At 40.6% G+C, this 22,357-nt stretch overlaps 1 protein-coding gene across 2 annotated transcripts in view; it reads left to right on the forward strand.

Moving 5' to 3' along the window:
* rasgrf2b (Ras protein-specific guanine nucleotide-releasing factor 2b) overlaps positions 1-22,357 on the forward strand; it is a 230,526-nt gene that overhangs the window by 80,804 nt on the left and 127,365 nt on the right. For both annotated transcript variants that reach the window (XM_072582334.1, XM_072582343.1), the window contains exons 5-8: positions 6,764-7,017; positions 9,908-9,987; positions 14,677-14,870; positions 21,783-21,892. In XM_072582334.1, the coding sequence (XP_072438435.1) occupies positions 6,764-7,017; positions 9,908-9,987; positions 14,677-14,870; positions 21,783-21,892 (638 nt within the window). The remainder of the gene's footprint in view (positions 1-6,763; positions 7,018-9,907; positions 9,988-14,676; positions 14,871-21,782; positions 21,893-22,357) is intronic.

Consider the following 22,357-nt stretch of genomic DNA (forward strand, 5'->3'; position numbering starts at 1 on the left):
CCTCTTTGCTGTACACTACGCCTCTAATTTTGGTGTCATCTGCAAACTTACTGACTGTCCCTCTTATGTTTGCATCCAAATCATTTATGTAAATGACAAAAACAGAGGACTCAGCACCGATCCTTGTGGCACTCCACTGGTCACAAGCCTCCACCACCACCCTCTGTCTTCTACCTTTGAGCCAGTTCTGTATCCAAATGACTAGTTTCCCCTGTATTCCATGAGATCTAACCTTGCTAATCAGTCTCCTATAGGGAACCTTGTCGAACGCCTTACTGAAGTTCATATAGATCACATCTCCTGCTCTGCCCTCATCAATCATCTTTGTTACTTCTTCAAAAAACTCAATCAAGTTTGTGAGACATGATTTCCCATGCACAAAGCCATGTTGACGATCCCTAATCTGTCTTTGCATTTCCAAATACATGTACATCCTGTCCCACCACCGACTTCAGGCTCACTGGTCTATAGTTCCCTGGCTTGTCCTTACCACTCTTCTTAAACAGTGGCACCACATTAGCCAACCTCCAGTCTTCCGGCACCTCACCTGTGACTATCGATGATACAAATATCTCAGTAAAAGGCCCAGCAATCACTTCTCTAGCTTCCCACAGAGTTCTCGGGTACACCTGATCAGGTCCTGGGGATTTATTCACTTTTAAGACATTTTAAGACATCCGGCACTTCCTCCTCTGTAATATGGACATTTTGCAAGATGTCACCATCTATTTCCCTACAGTCTATATCTTCCATACCCTTTTCCGCAGTAAATACTGATGCAAAATACTCATTTTGTATCTTCCACCTTTTTTTGCGGCTCCACACAAAGGCTGCCTTGCTGATCTTTGAGGGGCCCTATTCTCTCCCTAGTTACCCTTTTGTCCTTAATGTATTTGTAAAAACTCTTTGGATTCTCCTTAAATCTATTTGCCAAAGCTATCTCATATCCATGTTTTGCCCTCCTGAATTCCCTCTTAAATATACTCCTACTTCCTTTATACTCTTCTAAGGATTCACTCGATCTATCCTGTCTATATGCTTTCTTCTTTTTCTTAACCAAACCCTCAATTTCTTTAGTCATCCAGCATTCCTTATACCTACCAGCCTTTCCTTTCACCCTAACAGGAACATACTGTCTCTGCATTCTCGTTATCTCATTTCTGAAGGCTTACTATTTTCCAGCCATCCCTTTACCTGAGAAAATTTGCCCCCAGTCAGCTTTCGAAAGTTCTTGCCTGATAACATCAAAATTGGCCTTTCTCCAACTTTTAGATCTGGTCTATCCTTTACAATCATTATTTTAAATCTATTGGATTATGGTCGCTGGCCCCAAAGTGCTCCCCCACTGATACCTCAGTCACCTGCCCTGCCTTATTTCCCAAGAATAGGTCAAGTTTTGCACCTTCTCTAGTAGGTACATCACATACTGAATCAGAAAATTGTCTTGTACACACTTCACAAATTTCTCTCCATCTAAACCTTCAACACTATGGCAGTCCCAGTCTATGTTTGGAAAGTTAAAATCCCCTAACATAGCCACCCTATTTTTCTTACAGATAGCTGAGATCTCCTTACAAATTTGTTTCTCAATTACCCTCTGATTATTAGGGGTCTATAATACAATCCCAGTAAGGTGATCATCCCTTTCTTATTTTTCAGTTCCACCGAAATAACTCCCCTGGACGTATTTCTGGGAATATCCTCCCTCAGCACAGCTGTAATGCTATCCCTCATCAAAAATGCCATCCCCACCCCCTCCTCTCTTGCGTCCCTTTCTATCCTTCCTGTAGCATTTGTATCCTGGAACATTAAGCTGCCAGTCTTGCCCATCCATGAGCCATGTTTCTGTAATTGCTATGATATCCCAGTCCCATGTTCCTAACCATGCCCTGAGTTCATCTGCCTTCCCTGTTGGGCCCCTTGCATTGAAATAAATGCAGTTTAATTTATTAGTCCTATCTTGTCCCTGCCTGCCCTGACTGTTTGACTCGCTTCTGTTCTCAACTGTACCAGTCTCAGATTGATTTCTTTCCTCACTATCTCCCTGGGTCCCACCCCCCCCCCCCCCACCACCTTACTGGTTTAAGTCCTCTTGAGCAGCTCTAGCAAATTTCCCTGCCAGTATATTAGTCCCCTTCCAATTTAGGTGCAATCCATCCTTCTTGTACAGGTCACTTCTACCCCAAAAGAGATTCCAATGGTCCAAAAATGTGAATCCTTCTCCCATACACCAGCTCCTCAGCCATGCATTCATCTGCTCTATCCTCCTATTCCTGTCCTCACTACCTCGTAGCACTGGGAGTAATCCAGATATTACTACTCTTGAGGACCTCCTTTTTAAATTTCTACCTAACTCTCTGTAATCACCCTTCAGAATCTCAATCTTTCCCCTTCCTATGTTGTTGGTTCCAATGTGGACAATGACCACTTGCTGGCTCCTCTCCCCCGTGAGAACATTTTGCACCCTGTATGAGATATCCTTGATCCTGGCACCAGGGAAACAACACACCATTCTGCTTTTTCTCTGCTGGCCACAGAAATGTCTGTCTGTACCTCGGAATAGAGAATCCCCTAACACAGTTGTTGCAATGAAGTTGGTGGCTTGCCAATACCAAGTTGTTTTTTTAATGAAGGGTCAAGGAGAATGGTGGCCATGGAGTTACACAGGGGTGTTGTGCAGAAGAAACAGTTTTCCAGTAGTTAGCACATACATTTGGTTAACTGCAGCTGCCAGGTGCCCATTCTGTTTTGCTTGTTGGTTTTTTGCACCACTTATTTCTCAGTGCCATTGAGGAGAAATGGATTTGTGATATATGTGAATTGGGAGAATAATAATATCCAAACACATGGAAAAAAACTGGTTGCCACACAAAGTCGAGATCAGAATTTGCTATTAAAGTCTTGAGGGGAAAATCGTGCGAGTTGTTCCTTTCATCAAGAGTCTGATTTTTTTCGCTTAACCTATTTAATCACCTCGCTTACCATTACTCTTGCCAGGGAAGAGAAGATTGTGCCTTATGTTTCCATTAATATCAGAATAATTTCCTCCTGTATCTGTCAGACAAAACAAAACCATTCAAGGATTTAATGAGGAAAGATACAAATGGTTCTGTGGAGAATCATAAAAATTGACACTGTGATAACTCAAAGAAGCGGTCACCATCATGCCAGTCCTTTGGTTGTGTAAATCTCAGGAAGCATTCATTCTGCAATACAATACATCTCCATTTGTATCTCGAGCAGTCCTGCTGCAGAATGAACAATCTATTATGTATGGCTCAAGGGCATTAGCAGCAGCAGAGATGGACTTTCTAACGATTATGTTAAACTATATTTGAAATTTTAACCAATAGCCAAAATATAATGAAGATCATAATCCTTTAGAATCAATAAACCCCCAAGTGTTAAAATTGCGCCAAAAGACTTCAAAGAATACTGTTAAAGCTCTAAAACTATTGTCTGAAAGTATAATTCTAAGCAAAAATAAGTGATCCCAGCAGGTACACTGAGCAGATTTGCCTTCAGATATTAACTCTTGCAATTTTACATCTGAAACTGACCAAGAATTACCTCCAGTTGGAGGTTTGTGCTGTGGCAACAGTAACCAAACTTGACATGAATGAGTGTAATCAGAAGCAACTGTGTATTACTATTCAGCAAGGCGGTCCTTAAATCAAGTCTAAGGAACCTGAATATTTACACCCTATTTTGTTTTTCAAGACAGACTAACTGTCCAAGGGCATTTGAGATTCAAAGGACAGCAACACATGATGCTGACTGTCTTCTGTAAGAAATTAATGTCAGTAACTTACTTCATACACATTGGCAAAAATGGTTGAATCCATGGAATCCACAATAGCCTTTATTGGTCCAATTCATCAACCGAGCTTCAACAAACATTGTAATCACAATATCTATTGACTAATCAGAGCCATCCAGGTGAGAAGCCATTAATCCAGCACAAAGTTGATTGTGACTGGGCCTTGCTTGAAGGATGAGACTGATCTTTGTGAGTTACATAGCTGTACTGTGCTTATTGTGTGTGACTATTACAATAACTTTATCAACCTAGCTGGTCACATTTCTGTTGCCATAGGCGGTGTTCTGAAAGAATTCCAAAAAATGTTTGCAAAATTTAGGACTCCAGCTATCTTAATAATAATGAAGGATATACAGAATATTCCATCTTTGAAAAGAGCTGAAGGTTTAGACATATAATACTATCATCTTAGTACTTGTAGTCCAATGACACAGCAGAAAACAATGTCAAGACTATTAAACACTCTTCTCTAAATGCAATGTCGCCAATCGAACTTTTTAACTTTTGTGAACTGGAGCAACTCAACATACCTAGCAAAGAGGTAGGCACAAGATCCCACAAGAGCCTTATGAGTTATATATAGAAGACACTGCTTTCTATTATGGAACCCTCCTACAGCTTAAATATTTCACTGAGGTTGACATTTGGATGCATGAAGCAATGTTAGTGATATTATTATGACAAGAATGCTCAACCACTTCAAGAAATACACTCTGCGAGTACAGTGTGCATGAAACTCCCTAGCTAGAATATTTGGACTGTTTATGGAATGTGCATCTATTGCGTTTGAGAAGTTGCATTTTGGATACTCATTGTTAGTTACTGTAAGTTGATGATCTGTCTGTGAATGCTTGAACTTGGGGATATTTTGAAATGTAGGTATGCAGTGGTATCTCTGAACCTTCTACCATCTTCAAAGGGAGATACCACATCTGTATTACCTGAAAAATGTGGTAGGCAAGCAGCAGTTGATGATTTCAGAACTAGAGAAAAATGTTCGGCTCCATCTTGATAAAAATACTTTTTGTTTTATAGCGGCTGCCTGAAATTGTGTGTTTTGTTTCACTTACATTATTGTCAAAGGAGTGACACTGGATAGAACACCTGGCATTGATCTAGGCTATGGAATGGAAAATGGTAAATTCAGCTCTGTTGACCCTGTAAAGTACTCCTTGTTAATATCTGGGGCTAGTGCCAACATTGGGACAACAATCTCTCAGACCAATAAAGCACCAGCCTGACATAATCATATTCACAGAATCAAACCTTGCAGACAATCTGTCCCACAGAACAACATCACCATTCTTACATATGTTTGGTGCCACTAGCAAGAAAGACCCAACAAAGTTGGGCTGCACAGCTGTATACAGTCAGGAAGGAGTTGGCTTGTGAGCCCTCAGCATTGACTCCAGACCCTATGAACTCTCATCAGGTCAAGCATAAACACGCAAACATCTAGCAGATAACCAATAATTATTCTATGACATTCAGTAGCATTACATCCTGGAAGTTACTATAGTCCAGAAACCAAACTTGTCTAGCCATATGACTATAATGACACCAAGAGGAAGTGAGAGGCTAGGAATCCTGCAGCAAGTAACTCACCTCCTGATTCCCCAGAGCTTGCCCACCTTGTAAAAGGCACAAGTCAACAGCTAGGTGGAATATCTCTCAGTTGCCTGGATGAGTGCTGCTCCAGCTTGACGTCATCCTGGACAAAGCAGCCTGATTGATTGGCATCACAGGCGCAAACATCCATCACAATGCGTTCCATCCTGATGAACAAGTGAAATTCATCAAGGCTCCTTCAACAGTACCTTCCAAACCCATGACCATTAGCATCTAAAAAGACAAGGGCAGCAAATAAATCACTGCCTTGAAGTTTTTCTTCAAGCCACAGATCATGCTGACTTGGAAATACATTGCTGTTCACTCTCTGTCCTTGGGTCAAAATGCTGTAACTCCCTCCCATCAGCATATTGGGTATCCATGAACAAAATGGACTACAGCAAGTCAAGGAGGCCGCTGAATATCTTCTGAAGGGTAATTAGATTACTTCGTGTGGAAACAGGCACCTCCGGCCCAACAAGTCCACACTGACCCTCCGAAGGGCAACCCACCCAGACCCATTCCCCTACATTTACCCTTTTACCTAACATTATGGGCAATTTAGCATGGCCAATTCACCTAACCTGCACATTTTTGGATTGTGGGAGGAAACCGGAGTACCTGGAGGAAACCCACGCAGACACGGGGAGAATGTACAAACTCCACACAGACCGTTGCCTGATGCGGGAATTGAACCCGGGTCTCTGACGCTGTGAGGCAACAGTGCTAACCACTGCGCCGCCCAGGGATGTGAAAAAAAAATGCTGGAGAAGCCAGTGAAACCCAAATCCATCTAATGAATGGAAAAAAATGTTGAGTTCCTCTGTGCTAATATTTATTTTTGGATCAGTTAGGGGAATAACAAGAAATTTCTGTTGATACTTTTAAAAATATTTCATTGCGTCGTGAGCCACAGAACGAAAAATAAAATGCTAAAAACACAAAGTATTAATTTATTAATAGTGCTCTTCTTAGGCTCATGTTTTCTCACTGAAATAAATATAATAAGTATATTTTATTTTAAATCTGCAGACTTTTAGAAAATCTGTGCCCAAAATATCCTGACTGGTTAGGAATGATGTTGAAAGAAAAGTTATCAGTAAGTGCCAATTACAAGATGAAGCAGTTTCCACAGTTAATGTTTGCAGCAACAAAAATAGGATGGTGTTATGTTTGTAGCATTGCAGGCTACCAGTCAAGGAAGCTGCAAAATAGATTTCCTAAGTCTGTGAAATAAAGCTGGTCTTTGCTGCAGAATTGTTCTGTATAGGTGTGAGTTCGTTAACATTTCTTCAGCTAACTTTATTTTTGTCTCCTTCTCATTCATACCCACAGGTACAAAGTTTCATGAGGGGCTGGCTCTGTCGACGGAAATGGAAGACAATTGTACAAGACTACATTTGCTCGCCTCATGCAGAGAGTATGAGGAAAAGAAACCAAATTGTCTTTAACATGGTGGAGGCAGAGTCAGAGTATGTCCAGCAGTTGTATATCCTGGTGAACTGTTTCCTGAGACCCCTACGGATGGCGGCCAGCTCAAAGAAGCCACCAATCAGTCATGATGATGTCAGCAGCATTTTCCTCAACAGGTATTTAGCAAAAGATTCATGTCATCACAGATATATTTAATATTGTTGAATAATTTTTGCAATAAATATTTCCATAAGACTTGACACAAATTTGTATAAAAACAGCAGCTCTTATGTATTTATCCGTAGACTTTCAGAAAATCCATGTCCAACGTTTGGCGACTAGTTAGCAGTGATGTTGAAAGAAAAGTAAAGGTGTCGATTACAAAATTTAGTAGTTTCCACACTTAATGTTTGCAGCAACAAAAATAAGATGATGTTGTGTTTGCAGAGCACTAGTCAAGGATGCAGTATCAATATACAGCAAAAGCTCTGTTTTCCCACAGGCTTCCCTGCAGGGCTGTTAATAAGATAAAGTCTTGCTTAAGCGTTAGGAACTGAAATTTCAGGAGTGGATTTTCAACACAAATTCTTCTGACTTAGAGGCTAATAAGCTACCACTGAAGCAAGAGTAACATCTAAACGTCCAGCACTAATGATGAGTCCAAATTGCACCTTAATAAGCTTGAGGATAGGCATTGGGATTCGCATTCCAGAAAATATTTTAAGGCTTTCAAGAGGGTACAACAAGAGTTTCATTAGGATGAGAAATGTAAATATAATTAAAGAAAACCTGAAGAATCATTTTGTCATTAGAATAAAGGAAATTATGGGACAATGTGAATTTTTAAAAAAATAATCAAAGACTGGGAGAGAAGAGCTAAAAGCAGACTCTTTCCAATAGTGATAGTACTGAAGATCCCTGTGGGACCCCATTAGTAACATCTTGCCTATTAAAGAACTTGTCTATTATCCAGACTATTTATTCCCTGTCACTTGGCCTAATCCCTAACCAGCTCAATCATTTTCCTTCAATTCCGTGAGCCTCCTGTTTATTTAACAATGGAGGAATATATTAAATTTGGGGAATGTATCAAATATCTCCAGAAATGTTCCTTTTCACTACATTAGTCACATTTTCAAAATAATTCAAACATATTTGTCAGATATGACCCACACCTTAAGAATCAATGCTGACTCTGTAATCAGATGAATATTTTTAAGGGGTTTGGTTACTCTATCCTTAATTGCAGACTTTCCTAAATTTGTCTTCTCTCCTCATCATTCTTAAATTGAGGCGTTTTACGTGCTGTATGTCAACCTAAGGGAATAGATCCTGAGTTACAAAAACATTGGAAGGTTATATTTAATGCATTAGTGAAGTTCTCATGTAAATTAGATTACTTACAGTGTGGAAACAAGCCCTTCGGCCCAACAAGTCCACACCAACCCACCCAGACCCATTCCCCGACATTTACCCCTTCACCTAACACTACAGGCAATTTAGCATGACCAATTCACCTCACCTGCACATTTTTGGATTGTGGGAGGAAACTGGAGCACCTGGAGGAATCCCACGCAGACACGGGGAGAATGTGCAAGCTCCACACAGCCTGAGGCGGGAATTTAACCCGGGTCTCTGGCGCTGTGAGGCAGCAGTGCTAACCACTGTGCTGCCCACAGTACTTCATTTAAAATGTGGCGTGGAAGCATTCTGGCCCTGGGAGATTATTGAGTTCCTAGTTCTGATTGTTATGCAGCCGTGTCAAGTCCATCACATTGAGCCTGCGATTCAATCCATTTGTTCTTCATGTTCAGTGGCCCAGATTTTTTTCTGATGCCTGTGAAATGGTGATTTGGTCTCTTTTGTGGTTTTGTATCATATAACTGACACATGTATGGTTTTTTTCAGATATTCTTTTTTATTGTACAGAGTAGCGTACAATGTTCAGTTCAGGAGCCACAATGCAGTTTGATTGTGGAAACGAACGGATCTGTGGCTTATCTCAGTTGTTAAGGACAACAGCCAACTCCCAAACTCATTTGTCCAGCCCCTAAACCCTTGTCCTTCACCATCATGCTTCCTCCATACCCCCTTGTATCTTCAAGGCACCCCATGCCTGCAGCTGCTAAACTGTAATGCCATGAACTTGGTGATAGACGATGGTATTAAAACAAATACAATTCTTTTTCCTTCTGGACCTGCACAAACACAGTGGGCCAAGGACTTTGTTGGAAACTACACCATTCGGTCTGGGATGGAGCCTTGCAAACTAGGAAGGTTGCAAGATCAATTCCTGGTTCCTACTGACTTAATGGTCAATAGGGAGAAGAAAAGATACCAGCCAGGATTCTAACTGTATTTTGGTGTCTAATGATTTTTGCTGAAAATTTAAACATGTATTAATAGCAGGCAACTCTGATTCAGTTGTGGTATCTATATATTTGATTATACTCAGGCACTGACTTATAAGTAATTTCTTCTTGAGACTATAAGCTCCTCCAAACTTGTTCAATTGGATAAAACATGCCCCTGTCATTTGGATTGCAGGTATTCTGTCCAATGTCCTCTTTGTGACCAAAGGAAAATATGATAGTGTAATTTCCCAAAATACTTCATAGCCCAGGGAGTATTTCAAAGTCTCAGAATTATTACCATGTGGGGAAACGTAGCAAGCAATTTATGCAGAAAAAAGACCTGAAAACAACAATGAGATATTAAGCTGGTAGCAGATTGCTGTTTAGATATATTGTTTGACAAAGAAATGTTGATCAGAACTCCTTTGCTTTGAAATGTGCCCACTGAAGAGAGCAGATACGGCCGCAATTTAACTATACATGTTTGGGATAGCACGACCAGCAGTACTCCCTCTATAAAGCACTGGAGTGCCAGGGTGATTTATTTGCTCAGATCTCTGATGTGGTTGCTGTGCCTGAAACCACAATTCTTTGACCTGGATGAGAGTGTTAACACTAAGCTGCACAGTAGACTTATTATTGACAGTTTTCTGTTCTTCTGATCTAGCTAATCAGATTAATAATTCTATGTTTCTGAAATATTTCCTTTCAGCGAAACAATCATGTTCCTTCATGAGATATTTTACCAAGGATTGAAGGCACGGATAGCCAACTGGCCTACATTGGTGTTAGGTAAGAACTGGTCATGGTAGAAAGTGGGAAAAATAAACTGCATTCATTACGACAGACCAAATTTTTAAATGAACTGTTGAGTTGGAAGGAAAAGAATCTGCTGCTAAGTGCTGTTGCATTTACTTGAGCACAAGCTGCGATTTGTTTGTCAGCTCCTTAAAATTAATGGAATTTACTAAAATTTGTGAGAATTAAATTGGTATCACCACTGGGAGGTAACAACATAATGATAGCTAACATCAACCTTGTTGGATCATTTATTAAAGGTTAAATTTATTCCTTTCTCCCTTTGGGTCTATGTGATCCAGCCTGCCAGATTTTCTGTTTTATCCTCAACTCAGGCAATATTCAGATGTTAAAGATGAAACTCTGCCATCACAATTATCAAGCATCAATCACACTGTCAGTCACAATATGTATTTCCTAAGTCAACTTTGCATCAGGGAAAAGCGTTGTCTAATACAGATTTTTCCTCAACAGTGGATTGGATTATTTATTTATAATCCATCACCTGTCTAAAACCAGAGAAAGATAAATGTTCTGGATTACACAAAACAGATAACAAGCATAAGAAGAAACTACAAACAGAATAATTGACAAACAGAAAATCTCAGCCAGCTATGGTGCAGGGCAGATATATCTGTACACATGTTCTGGTTCCCTATTAGAAAACAAGGTGCTTTCTATTTAACTTTTGGGGTTTTAGCTTCACTGAGTAAACTGCATTTCTAACCATTGTGCAAAACCTGTGAGTTTACTCGAGTTATGAAGAGTAATTTCCCAGCAGCTCAGAAACATGACTCACACTGGCTTAAATGGCTGAATGGCCTGCGCCTGCTGATATCTTATATATTTTTTAAAGATTTCACCTGACAATTTCAGGTCAAGCCTGTATTCAAGTTTCTAAACATTTAAGTTTTGTTATAGTGCATGTCTGATTTTTCAATGTACTCGTCTGGATGGATGGCGCTCTTGATGTTCTCTCAAGTTTGGAGATGGCTGCTGTAATATATTAACAATATATAGTCTGTGACCTGCCTTAGTTTGTCTGATCCACTATTCTTTATGGAGGGAAAATTCTTCAGCTATAACTTTGGCAGTAGATCGTGACATGGTATGATAGGTTCTTGCTATGGGATATAGTTTTCTAGATGCTTTTCTGTGCCAGATTGTTTGCTCCTCCCTACACAGTCATTAATGTACAAGTTCAGGGGGTAGGGGTTAACTAGATTGGGAGCTCTTAAACATGCATTCTGTCTGGATTTCCAGTTATATTGAAAGAGATATACTTGGGTCTCATCAGGTAGCACAAACACCAGAAACCAAAGGGTTTCAATTGGGATCAGTGTTGAAAAGAGTAGGACCGAAGTGGAATTATGTTTGTGGGTGTCTGTCTGGAAAGTAGAGATCTGAGGAAATGTTCTATTCCATGGTTTTTTTCAAACAAAGTAAGCAGCCTTGAAACTGAGAGGAGGATTTCATGTGATTATATACATTCATGTGACATTTGACACAGAGTGACTGGGGTCATCCATTTACCACAGTTGAGGCATGGGAGGGGACAAGCTGAGAGGGGACCTGATACCTCTTTAAGCCACTAAATGTTAACTAGTATTTCTAGCTTCCATGGTGGGGGCTGTATCTGTCCATCAAATGCCTGGCATCTGTAAGACATCTTTCAGTGTCTGCACAAACTGTGAAGATGTCAGTGACAGTAATCACTAATTGGTTTCTGTCCTTGTGTGATTGCTGGGTGTGCCAAGCCTTTTTGGGTTATCATTTGCAAGAGTACCCTCTTTCTGATGTCTCCAAAAGGTTTTTACATTCTGAACTCTCTCTTTGGTTTTCCCTATTGCCGTTATTTCCTTTTTTAAGTTTATTGATATCTTTGTTTTAAATGAATACTCTTAAATTTCCACCTCTGTTCTAGACACCGCTTTCCCCACAGTCTTCCTTGTGGAAAACCATGAATCAGCTCACTTTTCCCTCTCTCCTATTCAAACACAAAGTCATTATTGCACCTCTGTGCTACTGTCTTCAGACTTGGTGGTGGCTCGTAGTGTGGGCCTTGACTGTCCACCTAGGTTTCCCAACATTATAAAGGAGCAAGGAAAATATTAGTTTTTGTAGGCTTGGCTCTTAGCCACTCACTGGTGCCATTTCCTTTGGGCTAACACTGACATCATTCAACAGAAGAGTGTTAGATTTTGATACATATGCTGCAGAGATTATGATGCGCAACAAAGGTATTAGTGAATGTTCAAATACGCTATAATAACTGTATTGACATACTTGTGATGTGCTTTATACACTTGAACAGAAGGTCAAGTTTACATGTTACCTACCAATTCTGTCAAGTAGCCATGACCCCACACTAATTACTATTGACAATGTACTACTTCAGGTTCACTCTTAAAAAGAGCTCTTATATAAAAAAACAAATGAAATGCCCAAATTTCCTGCTGTGTTGTAATTTTCTACCTAAATATTTTAGTGGAATGATAATCATTGGCTGCAAAACACTGAACTATACCCAATGGCCTGAATTATATCTGGGTTGGTGGTGTTGACACATTGCTTGCATTGCCCCTCCCCACCCCCATCCTGCACCACCCCATTACAAAATGTGATTGTAAACCAGTGGATGTAAAAAGAAAGGCCACTGCAGAGGGGTGGTCTGAATAAGCAGAAGGTGGGACTTTCACTCCCTGATGGACAGGAGGTCCTAACCTGGAGAGCTGCCAGCCTATCCGATTTGACCATCTGCTGCAGCAGGCCCAACAACTCCAGAACTCTGCAATGGAACGAAACAATGAACCTTGGACTATGGGAAACCTGGGGCCATTGGTTGGGTTGGGATCAGACTCCTCTGAGATGGGATGAGGAAAGATGTTATTGGAGGCCAGGCAGTGCAAAACAAAAGTGTTTTGTCAGGTATCATTTTAGGCTGCTCCTGATGTTTTTCTTTTATTAATTCGTGGGATGTGGGTGCTGCTGGTTGGCCAGGACTTATTGCCCTTCCCTAGTTGTCTTTGAGAATGTGGTGGTGGGCTGCCTTCTTTGAACCGCTGCAGTCCACCTGCTGTGGGTTGACATACAATGCCATTAGGGAAGAAATTCCAGGATTTCAACCCAACGACAGTGAAGCAACGGTGATGTATTTCCAAGCCAGAATGGTGAATGGCTTGGAGGGGAACTTGTACGTGGTGGTGGAGTTTCTCATATGTCTGCTATCCTTGTCCTTCTAGATGGAAGTGGTTGTGAATTTGGAAGGTGCTGTCTCAGGATCTTTGGCGAATTTCTGCAGTGCATCTTGTAGATAGTGCAGACTAGGAAATAATGGGTAAATTAGGTGGTGGGGCTGTGATCATTAGAGGTATAGGAGCAGTCAATCAGGAGTTTGTGATTGGTCCAAGTCAAGCAGGAGTTCATCGACCAAAAGATTATCACTGTCCTGTTCTTCTTCAGCAAGTTTGCCAGCAGTGTCAGGATTGGAGTTGAGAGAATGGGGTGCTGAAACTTTAAAATGAGAAGTTACAGTGGTAGGAGAATGGAGAAACCAAGATAAATGATAGCAAAACAATGTTAAGTGCAGACTGTATAGACCACACTGTATACAGGTGTGCACAACACATTATAGGAAAGATATGAATTCATTGGAAAGAGCACAGAGAGATTTACCAGAGAATCTTCAGCTATGAAGATAGATTGAAGAGGTTGGGACTGTTCTCCCTAGACTAAAGAAGGCTGAGAGGAGATCTGATTTAGGTTTCCAAAAATCATGAGCAAGCTACACAGAGTAGATGGGGAGAAGCTGTTTCTGCTTGTAAACTTAATGAACTTAAAATAAGGTACAATTGAAGTAAGGCTGGTATGAGAGAGAAAAAGAACTTGTTTCACATAGCAATTTGTTAGAGTATGGAGACACTGTTTGGAAATGTCATTGAGGCAAGTTCAAGAAGCCACTGGATTTTTTTTTTCCGACAGTATCAGTGTGCTGGGTTATTGGGAATGCAGGAGGTTGGTACAATATAATCGAACCAAACTAGATGATAAATCTGGAAGGGGCACAATGTTCTGAATGGCCTCCTTCTGTGATTCTGTGAAGAGTGATACCCATATCCCCGAACTCAGGATCAAACAGCAGATCATTGAAGAATGACCATGTGGATATAGTTTCATGAGGGGAAGAAAGAAATTTTGACTAAAACAGTTTTTTTATCAGGACATGATTACTAGATTCCCTTTGAAGACCTGCCAAATAAACTTTGATGTATCCAGATAGTTGAGAGTTAAAGTTTTACCCAGTCACAGCATTTTTTTTTGACAGGATTTATAACATCCTGGTTGCTGATTAGAAGCTGTGGTGTTAATCAGGCACAGCAATCCATTTCCTTTCTAGCAAAAAAAATCTGTGAGGCTCCTTGGAAGAACAAAATGACGGCAGATTGTAGTTTAATTGAAAACAGAACAATTTAGGAAATCAAATCTCAATAAAGCATTTCAGATAGACGATGAATCCTCAGAATACAAGTAAGTACTGTCTAAGTGCTACAGAGTTGAAGATATTAAGATGTGCAGATCATACTGTTTCTATGGATACCAAATAATGTTGTTCCTGCAGCTGCTGTTACAAGTTTGCAAAACAGCAGCCGTGATAATATTTAATATCTTTGTTTCCTCTTCCAGCTGACTTATTTGACATTTTACTACCAATGCTGAATATTTATCAAGAGTTTGTCAGGAACCACCAGTACAGTCTGCAGGTATTAGCTAACTGTAAACAAAACAGGGATTTCGACAAGCTGCTGAAACAATATGAATCAAACTCAGCGTGTGAGGGGCGGATGCTGGAGACCTTTCTTACGTATCCCATGTTCCAGGTAAAATTCAGCTCAGCAGATGAACCATACAGTTGCACGTACATAGCCATGTAAGGTGTAGGGTATAGAGCCCTGGATTGCAGAGGCTCCACAATGTCCAATACTTTGTTATTTTTGCTGCATAACTATATATTTGACCAACTCATTGATAGGCAAGTCTTTTGACTGAGGGATTCCTGTGATTCTGATGATGGTGAACCTCATTACAATATGAAATAAAAACTGAAAGAACTGCAGATGCTGTAAATCCGAAACAAAAACAGAAATTGCTGGAAAAACTCAGCAGGTCTGGCAGCTTCTGTGGAGAGAGAACTGTTCTGAGGAAGGGTCACTTGGCCCAAAATGTTAACTCTGATTTCTCTCCACAGATACTGGTAGAGCTACTGAGCTTTTCCAGCAGCTGTTTTCGTTTCTCATTACAATATGACCTTTTCCAAGTCAGTAAGTGAAGACCCTACATTGTCTTTTGCTTCCATTGGTTAATTTATTGTTAGAGCATTTCTACTCTGGAAACCTAACTTCCAAATGTACCATCTTTAGCCTTAATATTACTCTATGCACTTAGCACATTGGTATCAAATTCCTTTCATCACTATGTTGCAAGGAGTAACAAATGGGTTTTGTGATTTTTCTTAAAAGTATAGGAAGAAATCCAGTATGAAAATATCAAGCTTTTTATGCAAATCATCATAAACAGTAAGGGCTATTTTCACCTTCACAACTTGGTGGTGCTCTGGCAATATTTGGATCTCTTGTCCATTCTAGAATACATTCAGTTTTCATCCCATTTTCTACAAAAGATGTGCGATCTGTCTGTAGGAATACCAACAAGATGGTGCAGATGAAAATTGCCCCCACTTATGAACAATATTTTGCACATGCATTTGTAATCAGAATATCTGATGCACACACGTACTCACTCACACACGCTTGCACTTCTAGATTCTCTGTACCTGATATTACTGGCCTGTTTGGCTCTGGAATTACTTGATCAATGTGTACTTAGAGTGCTCACATTGACAGCACTATTTCAGAATCTGTGGGGCCAAATTATCTTGGTTGAAGAAGTTTCGTGGAAATGATTACAACTTTCCAACTTTGTTTTTAATCTTGGTAGTGCTAAGGCAAATATAAACAGATGACTCATATCATTGGTTATAGAGTCATAGAGATGTACAGCATGGAAACAGAGCCTTCGGTCCAACCTGTCTATGCCGACCAGATATCCCAACCCAATCTAGTCCCACCTGTCAGCGCCGGGCCCATATCTCTCCAAACCCTTCCTATCTTTTTTTTTGACCCTTACATGCTGAAGTTGTTATTTCAATTGACAAAACTCCAAACTTAGGCCCAAAGATTCCAGCAACCTGTCAACAAAAGACACCCACCATTATTTTTTGCATATTTAACCTCCATGATATTCTCTGGAGAAATTGCTGGAAATATGAAAAGCAAATAGTGCAGCATCTCCACACGGCATCTGGAATCTGGGGCCTACAGGCAAACAGCTAAGCTGGAATTTTCCCTTTGTTGGAGGTAATGAGAGGTGGCAGAAAAGGGGAAACATTTGGATGAGTTAGCCCTGGAGAGCTATCTTCTTGCCACTTAAAACAGGTTTTGGCCAACAAGGTTCATGGGCAACCTTCTTGACCCACCACAATTAACTGGCCAATTAATGGACATTTAAAGGCCTCTGTTTTCCACCTCCCCAACTACCTGTCTTTCTGGAGAGTGAAAAAGGTGGCTAATTCCCTGACTGGGAAACTCATGTGACCTACCTGCCAGATTAAGTGGGTCTTCTATTTGCCCCAGTCTGGGAGCAATTGGAGGCATAGCGAGGGGAAATGTATATTGCAGTTTTTGATAAGATTTGTAGCTGAGGCTGAGGATCAGGTTGTAAGTTTGCTCACTGAGTTGGCAAGTTTGTTTTTAGACGTTTCGTCATCACGCTAGGTAACATCATCAGTGAGCATCCAATGAAGCACTGGCGTACTGTCCCTCCTTTTTATTTATGTGTCTTGGTCTGTTCCAGTGGGTGATATCACTTCCGGTTCTTTTTCTCAGAGATTGGTAAATGGGGTACAAATCGAATGTGGTTACTAATGGAGTTCCGGTTTGAATGCTAGGCCTCTAGGAATTCCCATGCATGTCTCTGTTTACCCTGTCCTGGTATGGATGTGTTAGGGTGATTAGGGCGGCACAGTGGTTCAGTGGGCAGGACTGCTGGAATCCAGGTTCATTTCCAGCCTCTGGCAACTATCTGTGTGGAAGTTGCACGTTCTCCCCATGTCTGTGAGGGTTTCTTTGAGTGCTCCGGTTTCCCCTCTCTATCCAAAGATGTGCACGTAAGGTCAATTGGCATGCTAAATTACCCATAGTGTTCAGGGATGTGTCAGTTAGGGGTAAGTGTAGAGTAACAGGATAGGAGAATGGGTTTGGGTGGGATACTTTTCAAAGGGTTGTTGGGCCAAGGGCCTGTTTCCACACTGTAGAGATTCGGCGTTGTCCCAGTCAAAGTGGTGTTCTCCTTCGTCCGTATATACGGAAACTGGTGATAGTGGGTCATGTCTTTTGGTGGCTAGTTGAAAAAAGACAAGACAAAAAGAATTTGGCTGGGACAACCCATCCATACTAGGATAGGCTAAATAGAGATACACACAGGAATTCCTTCAAACCATCAATAAACACACCGATTTGGACCTCATTTGCCAACCTCTGAGAAAAGAACCGGAAATGATATCTCCCACCACAACAGACCAAGAGATATCAATAGAAAGTGGGACAGAACACTAGCACTTCATCGGAGGCTCACTGATTATGTTACCTAGTGTGGTGATGAAACATCTGAAAACACACCTGCCAGTTCAGTGAGCAAACTTAGAAGCAGTATCATATATTAGATATGGACAATTGTGCTCAGAAAAATCTCTTGAAGAGTATAAGGAAATCAGGAAGGCAAAGATGGGATATGAGACAGCCTTGGTAGATAAGGTTAAAGATAATCCAAAAAATTCTACAACTACATTAAGAGCAAGAGAGCAACTAGAGAGAGAGAGCGAGCAGGACCCCTTAAATATCAATGAGGTCAACTTTGTGTTATGACTTTCCTGACCTCAGGAACTGGGAGAAAAATTGAATGAATATTTTGTGTCAGCTTTTACTGTTGAGAAAGAAATGGTGGCTAGAGAATGCAGGGAAATAAATATTGATGTTTTGAAACAGTACACATTACAGAAGAGCAAGTGCTGGAGGTCTTAGTAAACATAAAGGTAAATAAATCTTCAGGATCTGTTCAAGTGTATCCCAGTACATTATGGGAAGTTAAGGAGAAAACTGCAGGGCCCCTAGCAAAAATATTTGTATCATCAATAAACATGGGTGAAGTACCAGAGGGTGGCTAATGTTGTGCCATTGTTTAAGGAAGGTTGTAAGGAAAAGCCTGAAAACTATACACCTGTGGGTCTGACATCGTTGGTAGGTGAGTTGTTGGAGCTGATTCTGAAAGATAGGGTTTACGTGCATTTGGAGAGACAAGGATTCATTAGAGATAGTCAACATAGTTTTGTGCAAGGAAAGTGGTGTCTCACAAACTTGATTCAGTTTTTTGAAGATGTAATTAAAAAGATTTATGAGCACAGTGTGGTAGAGGTTATTTACTTGGGCTTGCATAAAACCTTTGACAAGCTTATGCATGGAAGACTAATTAATAAAGTTAGATCACATGGAATTCAGGGTGACCTTGTCAGTTGGATACAAAATTGGCTTATGGTAGGAGACAGAGGGCATGGTGGATGTTTGTTGTTTGGACTGGAGACTTATCTCCAGTAATGTTCCATAGGGATCGGTACTTGGTCCACTTTTGTTTGTCGTTTATATAAATAATTTGGATGAGAATATAGAAGATATGGTTAGTAAGTTTGCAGATGACACTAGAATTGGTGGTATAGTAGACAATGAAGATTACAAAGAGGTCTTCGTCAATTGGATCAATGGGCTGAGGAGTAGCAGATATGTGTTTAATTTGGATATATGTGAGGTATTGCATTTTGGTATTACAAACAAGGACAGGATATATACAATTAATCGGGCCTTGAGTAGTGTTGTAGAGCAGAGAGACCCGAGGGTTCAGGTACATAATTCTTTGAAATTTACATAGCCAGAATGGTTAAGATGGCATTTAGTACACTTGCCTTCATTGCTCAAACCTTTGTGTACAGGAATTGAAATGTCGCATTGAGGTTGTACAGAATGTCGGTGAGACATCTGCTGGACTATTGTGTGCACATCTGATCTCCCTGTGCAGGAAGGATATTATTAAACTGGAGAGGGTTCAGAAAAGATTTAGCTGGGATGTTGTTGGGAGTGAAAGGTTTGAGATATAAAAATAGACAGAAGAGACTGGGTCCTTTTCATTGGATTGTAGGAGGTTGAGGGTGACCTTATAGAGGTTTATAAAATCATGAGGAGCTTAGATAAAGTGAATGACAACAATCTTTTCCTTAGGGTGGGGGAGTTCAGAATTAGGATGCAGAATTCTAAGATGAGAGGAGAAAGATTTAAAAAGAATATGAAGGGTAACTTTTTACACAGACGGTGATTCTTGTGTGGAATGAGCTTGCCAGAGCAAATGGTGGATGCAGGTACAGTTAGAACATTTAAAAGTCATTTGGATATGTACGTGAATAGGAAAGGTTTGGAGGGATATAGTCTAAAAGCAGGCCGGTGGGACTAGTTTAGTTTGGGAACGTGGTCAGCGTGGACTGGATGGACTGATGGGACTGCTTCTGTGTTGTATGACTCTATGACCTTATTGAGAGAATGGAAGAAATAGAACAAAGAAAAGAATATTAGTTATTAAAACAACACCAATGAATAAAACTTGAATGAAAAGAACACCATATTTGTAATGGTTAATTTTGGTGACTGAGAGGTCAGCTAACATTAATTAACATCAGTCACACAGTTCAAAGAGTACTGAAGCATAAATTAACTTGTCCTAATTTTCTGTAACATCTTTGAATCAAAGATGGGAAATCATGTCTCACAAACTTGATTTGAGTTTTTTGAAGAAGTAACAAAGAAGATTGATGAGGGCAGAGCAGTAGATGTGATTTATATGGACTTCAGTAAGGCGTTCGACAAGGTTTCCCATGGGAGACTGATTAGCAAGGTTAGATCTCATGGAATACAGGACAAACTAGCCATTTGGATACAGAACTGGCTCAAAGGTAGAAGACAGAGGGTGGTGGTGGAGGGTTGTTTTTCAGACTGGAGGCTTGTGACCAGTGGAGTGCCACAAGGATCGGTGCTGGGTCCTCTACTTTTCATCATTTACATAAATGATTTGGAAGCGAGCATAAGAGGTACAGTTAGTAAGTTTGCAGATGGCACCAAAATTGGAGGTGTAGTGTACAGCAAAGAGGGTTACCTCAGGTTACAACAGGATCTTGACCAGATGGGCCAATGGGCTGAGAAGTGGCAGATGGAGTTTAATTCAGATAAATGCGAGGTGTTGCATTTTGGGAAAGCAAATCTTAGCAGGTCTTGTACACTTAATTGTAAGGTCTGAGGGAGTGTTGCTGAACAAAGAGACCTTGGAGTGCAGGTTCATAGCTCCTTGAAAGTGGAGTCGCCGGTAGATAGGATAGTGAAGAAGGCATTTGGTGTGCTTTCTTTTATTGGTCAGAGTATTGAGTACAGGAGTTGGGAGGTCATGTTGCAGCTGTACAGGACATTGGTTAGGCCACTGTTGGAATATTGCGTGCAATTCTGGTCTCCTTCCTGTCTGAGAGATGTTGTGAAACTTGAAAGGGTTCAGAAAAGATTTACAAGGATGTTCTCAGGGTTGGAGGATCTGAGCTACAGGGAGAGGCTGAACAGGCTGGGGCTGTTTTTCTCTGGACCGTCGGAGGCTGAGGGGTGATCTTATAGAGGTTTACAAAATTATGAGGGGCATGGATAGGGTAAATGGGCAAAGTGTTTTCCCTGGGGTTGGGGAGTCCAGAACTGGAGGGCATAGGTTTAAAGTGAGAGGGGAAAGATATAAAAGAGACCTAAGGGGCAACTTTTTAATGTAGAGGGTGTTACGTGTTTGGAATGAGCTGCCAGAGGAAGTGGTGGAGGCTGGTACAATTGCAACATTTAAGAGGCATTTGGATGGGTATATGAATAGGAAGGATTTGGAGGGATATGGGCCGGTTGCTGGCAGGTGGGACTAGATTGGGTTGGGATATCTGGTTGGCATGGACGGGTTGCACCAAAGGGTCTGTTCCCATGCTGTACATCTCTATGACTCTATAAATGTATAAGTACATTGACTTTGTGCTGCACTGAAATAGGGAGTGAAGCAGTGAGTGATGTGCCATTTTAACAAGAGTATGGAGAAATGAAACATCTCTGACTTCTTGGTTTTTGTATCTAATTGCTTCAGCTTAAGATGTTGGGGAAATTGGGGAAATAATAGAGATCACTATTTGCTTTCCCATAATTTTGATACCAACGTTTGGGCCTTGGTTTGATATCCGGCTCTGAATCTAGCACAATATTTTCAATTTTGTTTTCTCTTTTTCTGGGCAGAATGCACTTTCTTCACATTGAAATTAGTAATAATTATAATCAGGAGCATGCCCGAGTAACTCTGAAGGCAAAATTAAAAATGAAAATTTATTATCTACTGGCATTCAAAACAGTAGTAGCAGGCCTCAGAATGAGTGCTATTCAGAAACACTGTCTCTAAGACACGTATTGTATGCATCAAGTTCAGCGGATTCGACGCACAATTCCCTATCATCGTAAACCATTGGTGCTGAGTCTGTGAAGACTGCTTATCGCAGAATCCAATGACACTTTGTTAAGAATGATATTATACTTGCTTTCTCACCCACTTTGCCTTTCACTGTTGAACAACTTTAGATCCCACGATATATAATCACATTGCATGAACTCCTGGCGCACACACCATATGAGCACGTGGAACGAAAAAGTCTGGAATTTGCAAAATCGAAACTAGAAGATCTTTCAAGGTAGGTTAGTATTTTCATATTTTAGAAACTGCATTTGGTAGATGTTCACCCTTAACTCCAGAATAAACAAATTAGAACCTGCCTAATTTGATGAATTTTGAGAATGGAACTGGTGCCCAACTCCAGTTAGAACATAGAACATAGAACACAGAACAATACAGTGCAGTAGAGGCCCTTTGGCCCTTGATGCTGTGCTGACCTGTGAACTATTCTAAGCTCATCCCCCGATACTATCCCAACATCATCCATCTGCTTAATTGGAGATCAAATTCAATCTTGCTGGAGATGCACATAAGTGATTGGTGGACCACCTTGCCTGTTATACAGCCCCCAACCACTTCTTATTTTCATTGATTTTAGGGAAGAATTAGTGGATTAGATAACAAACAATTGGCACACTGTTACCCACACTGTGTCCCTGTTGGGTTTGAACTGCTATTCCTGATTAAGCCATTGATAACTATT

This window comes from Chiloscyllium punctatum, chromosome 2 (genome assembly GCF_047496795.1).
Source record: "Chiloscyllium punctatum isolate Juve2018m chromosome 2, sChiPun1.3, whole genome shotgun sequence".
NCBI lineage: Eukaryota > Metazoa > Chordata > Chondrichthyes > Orectolobiformes > Hemiscylliidae > Chiloscyllium > Chiloscyllium punctatum.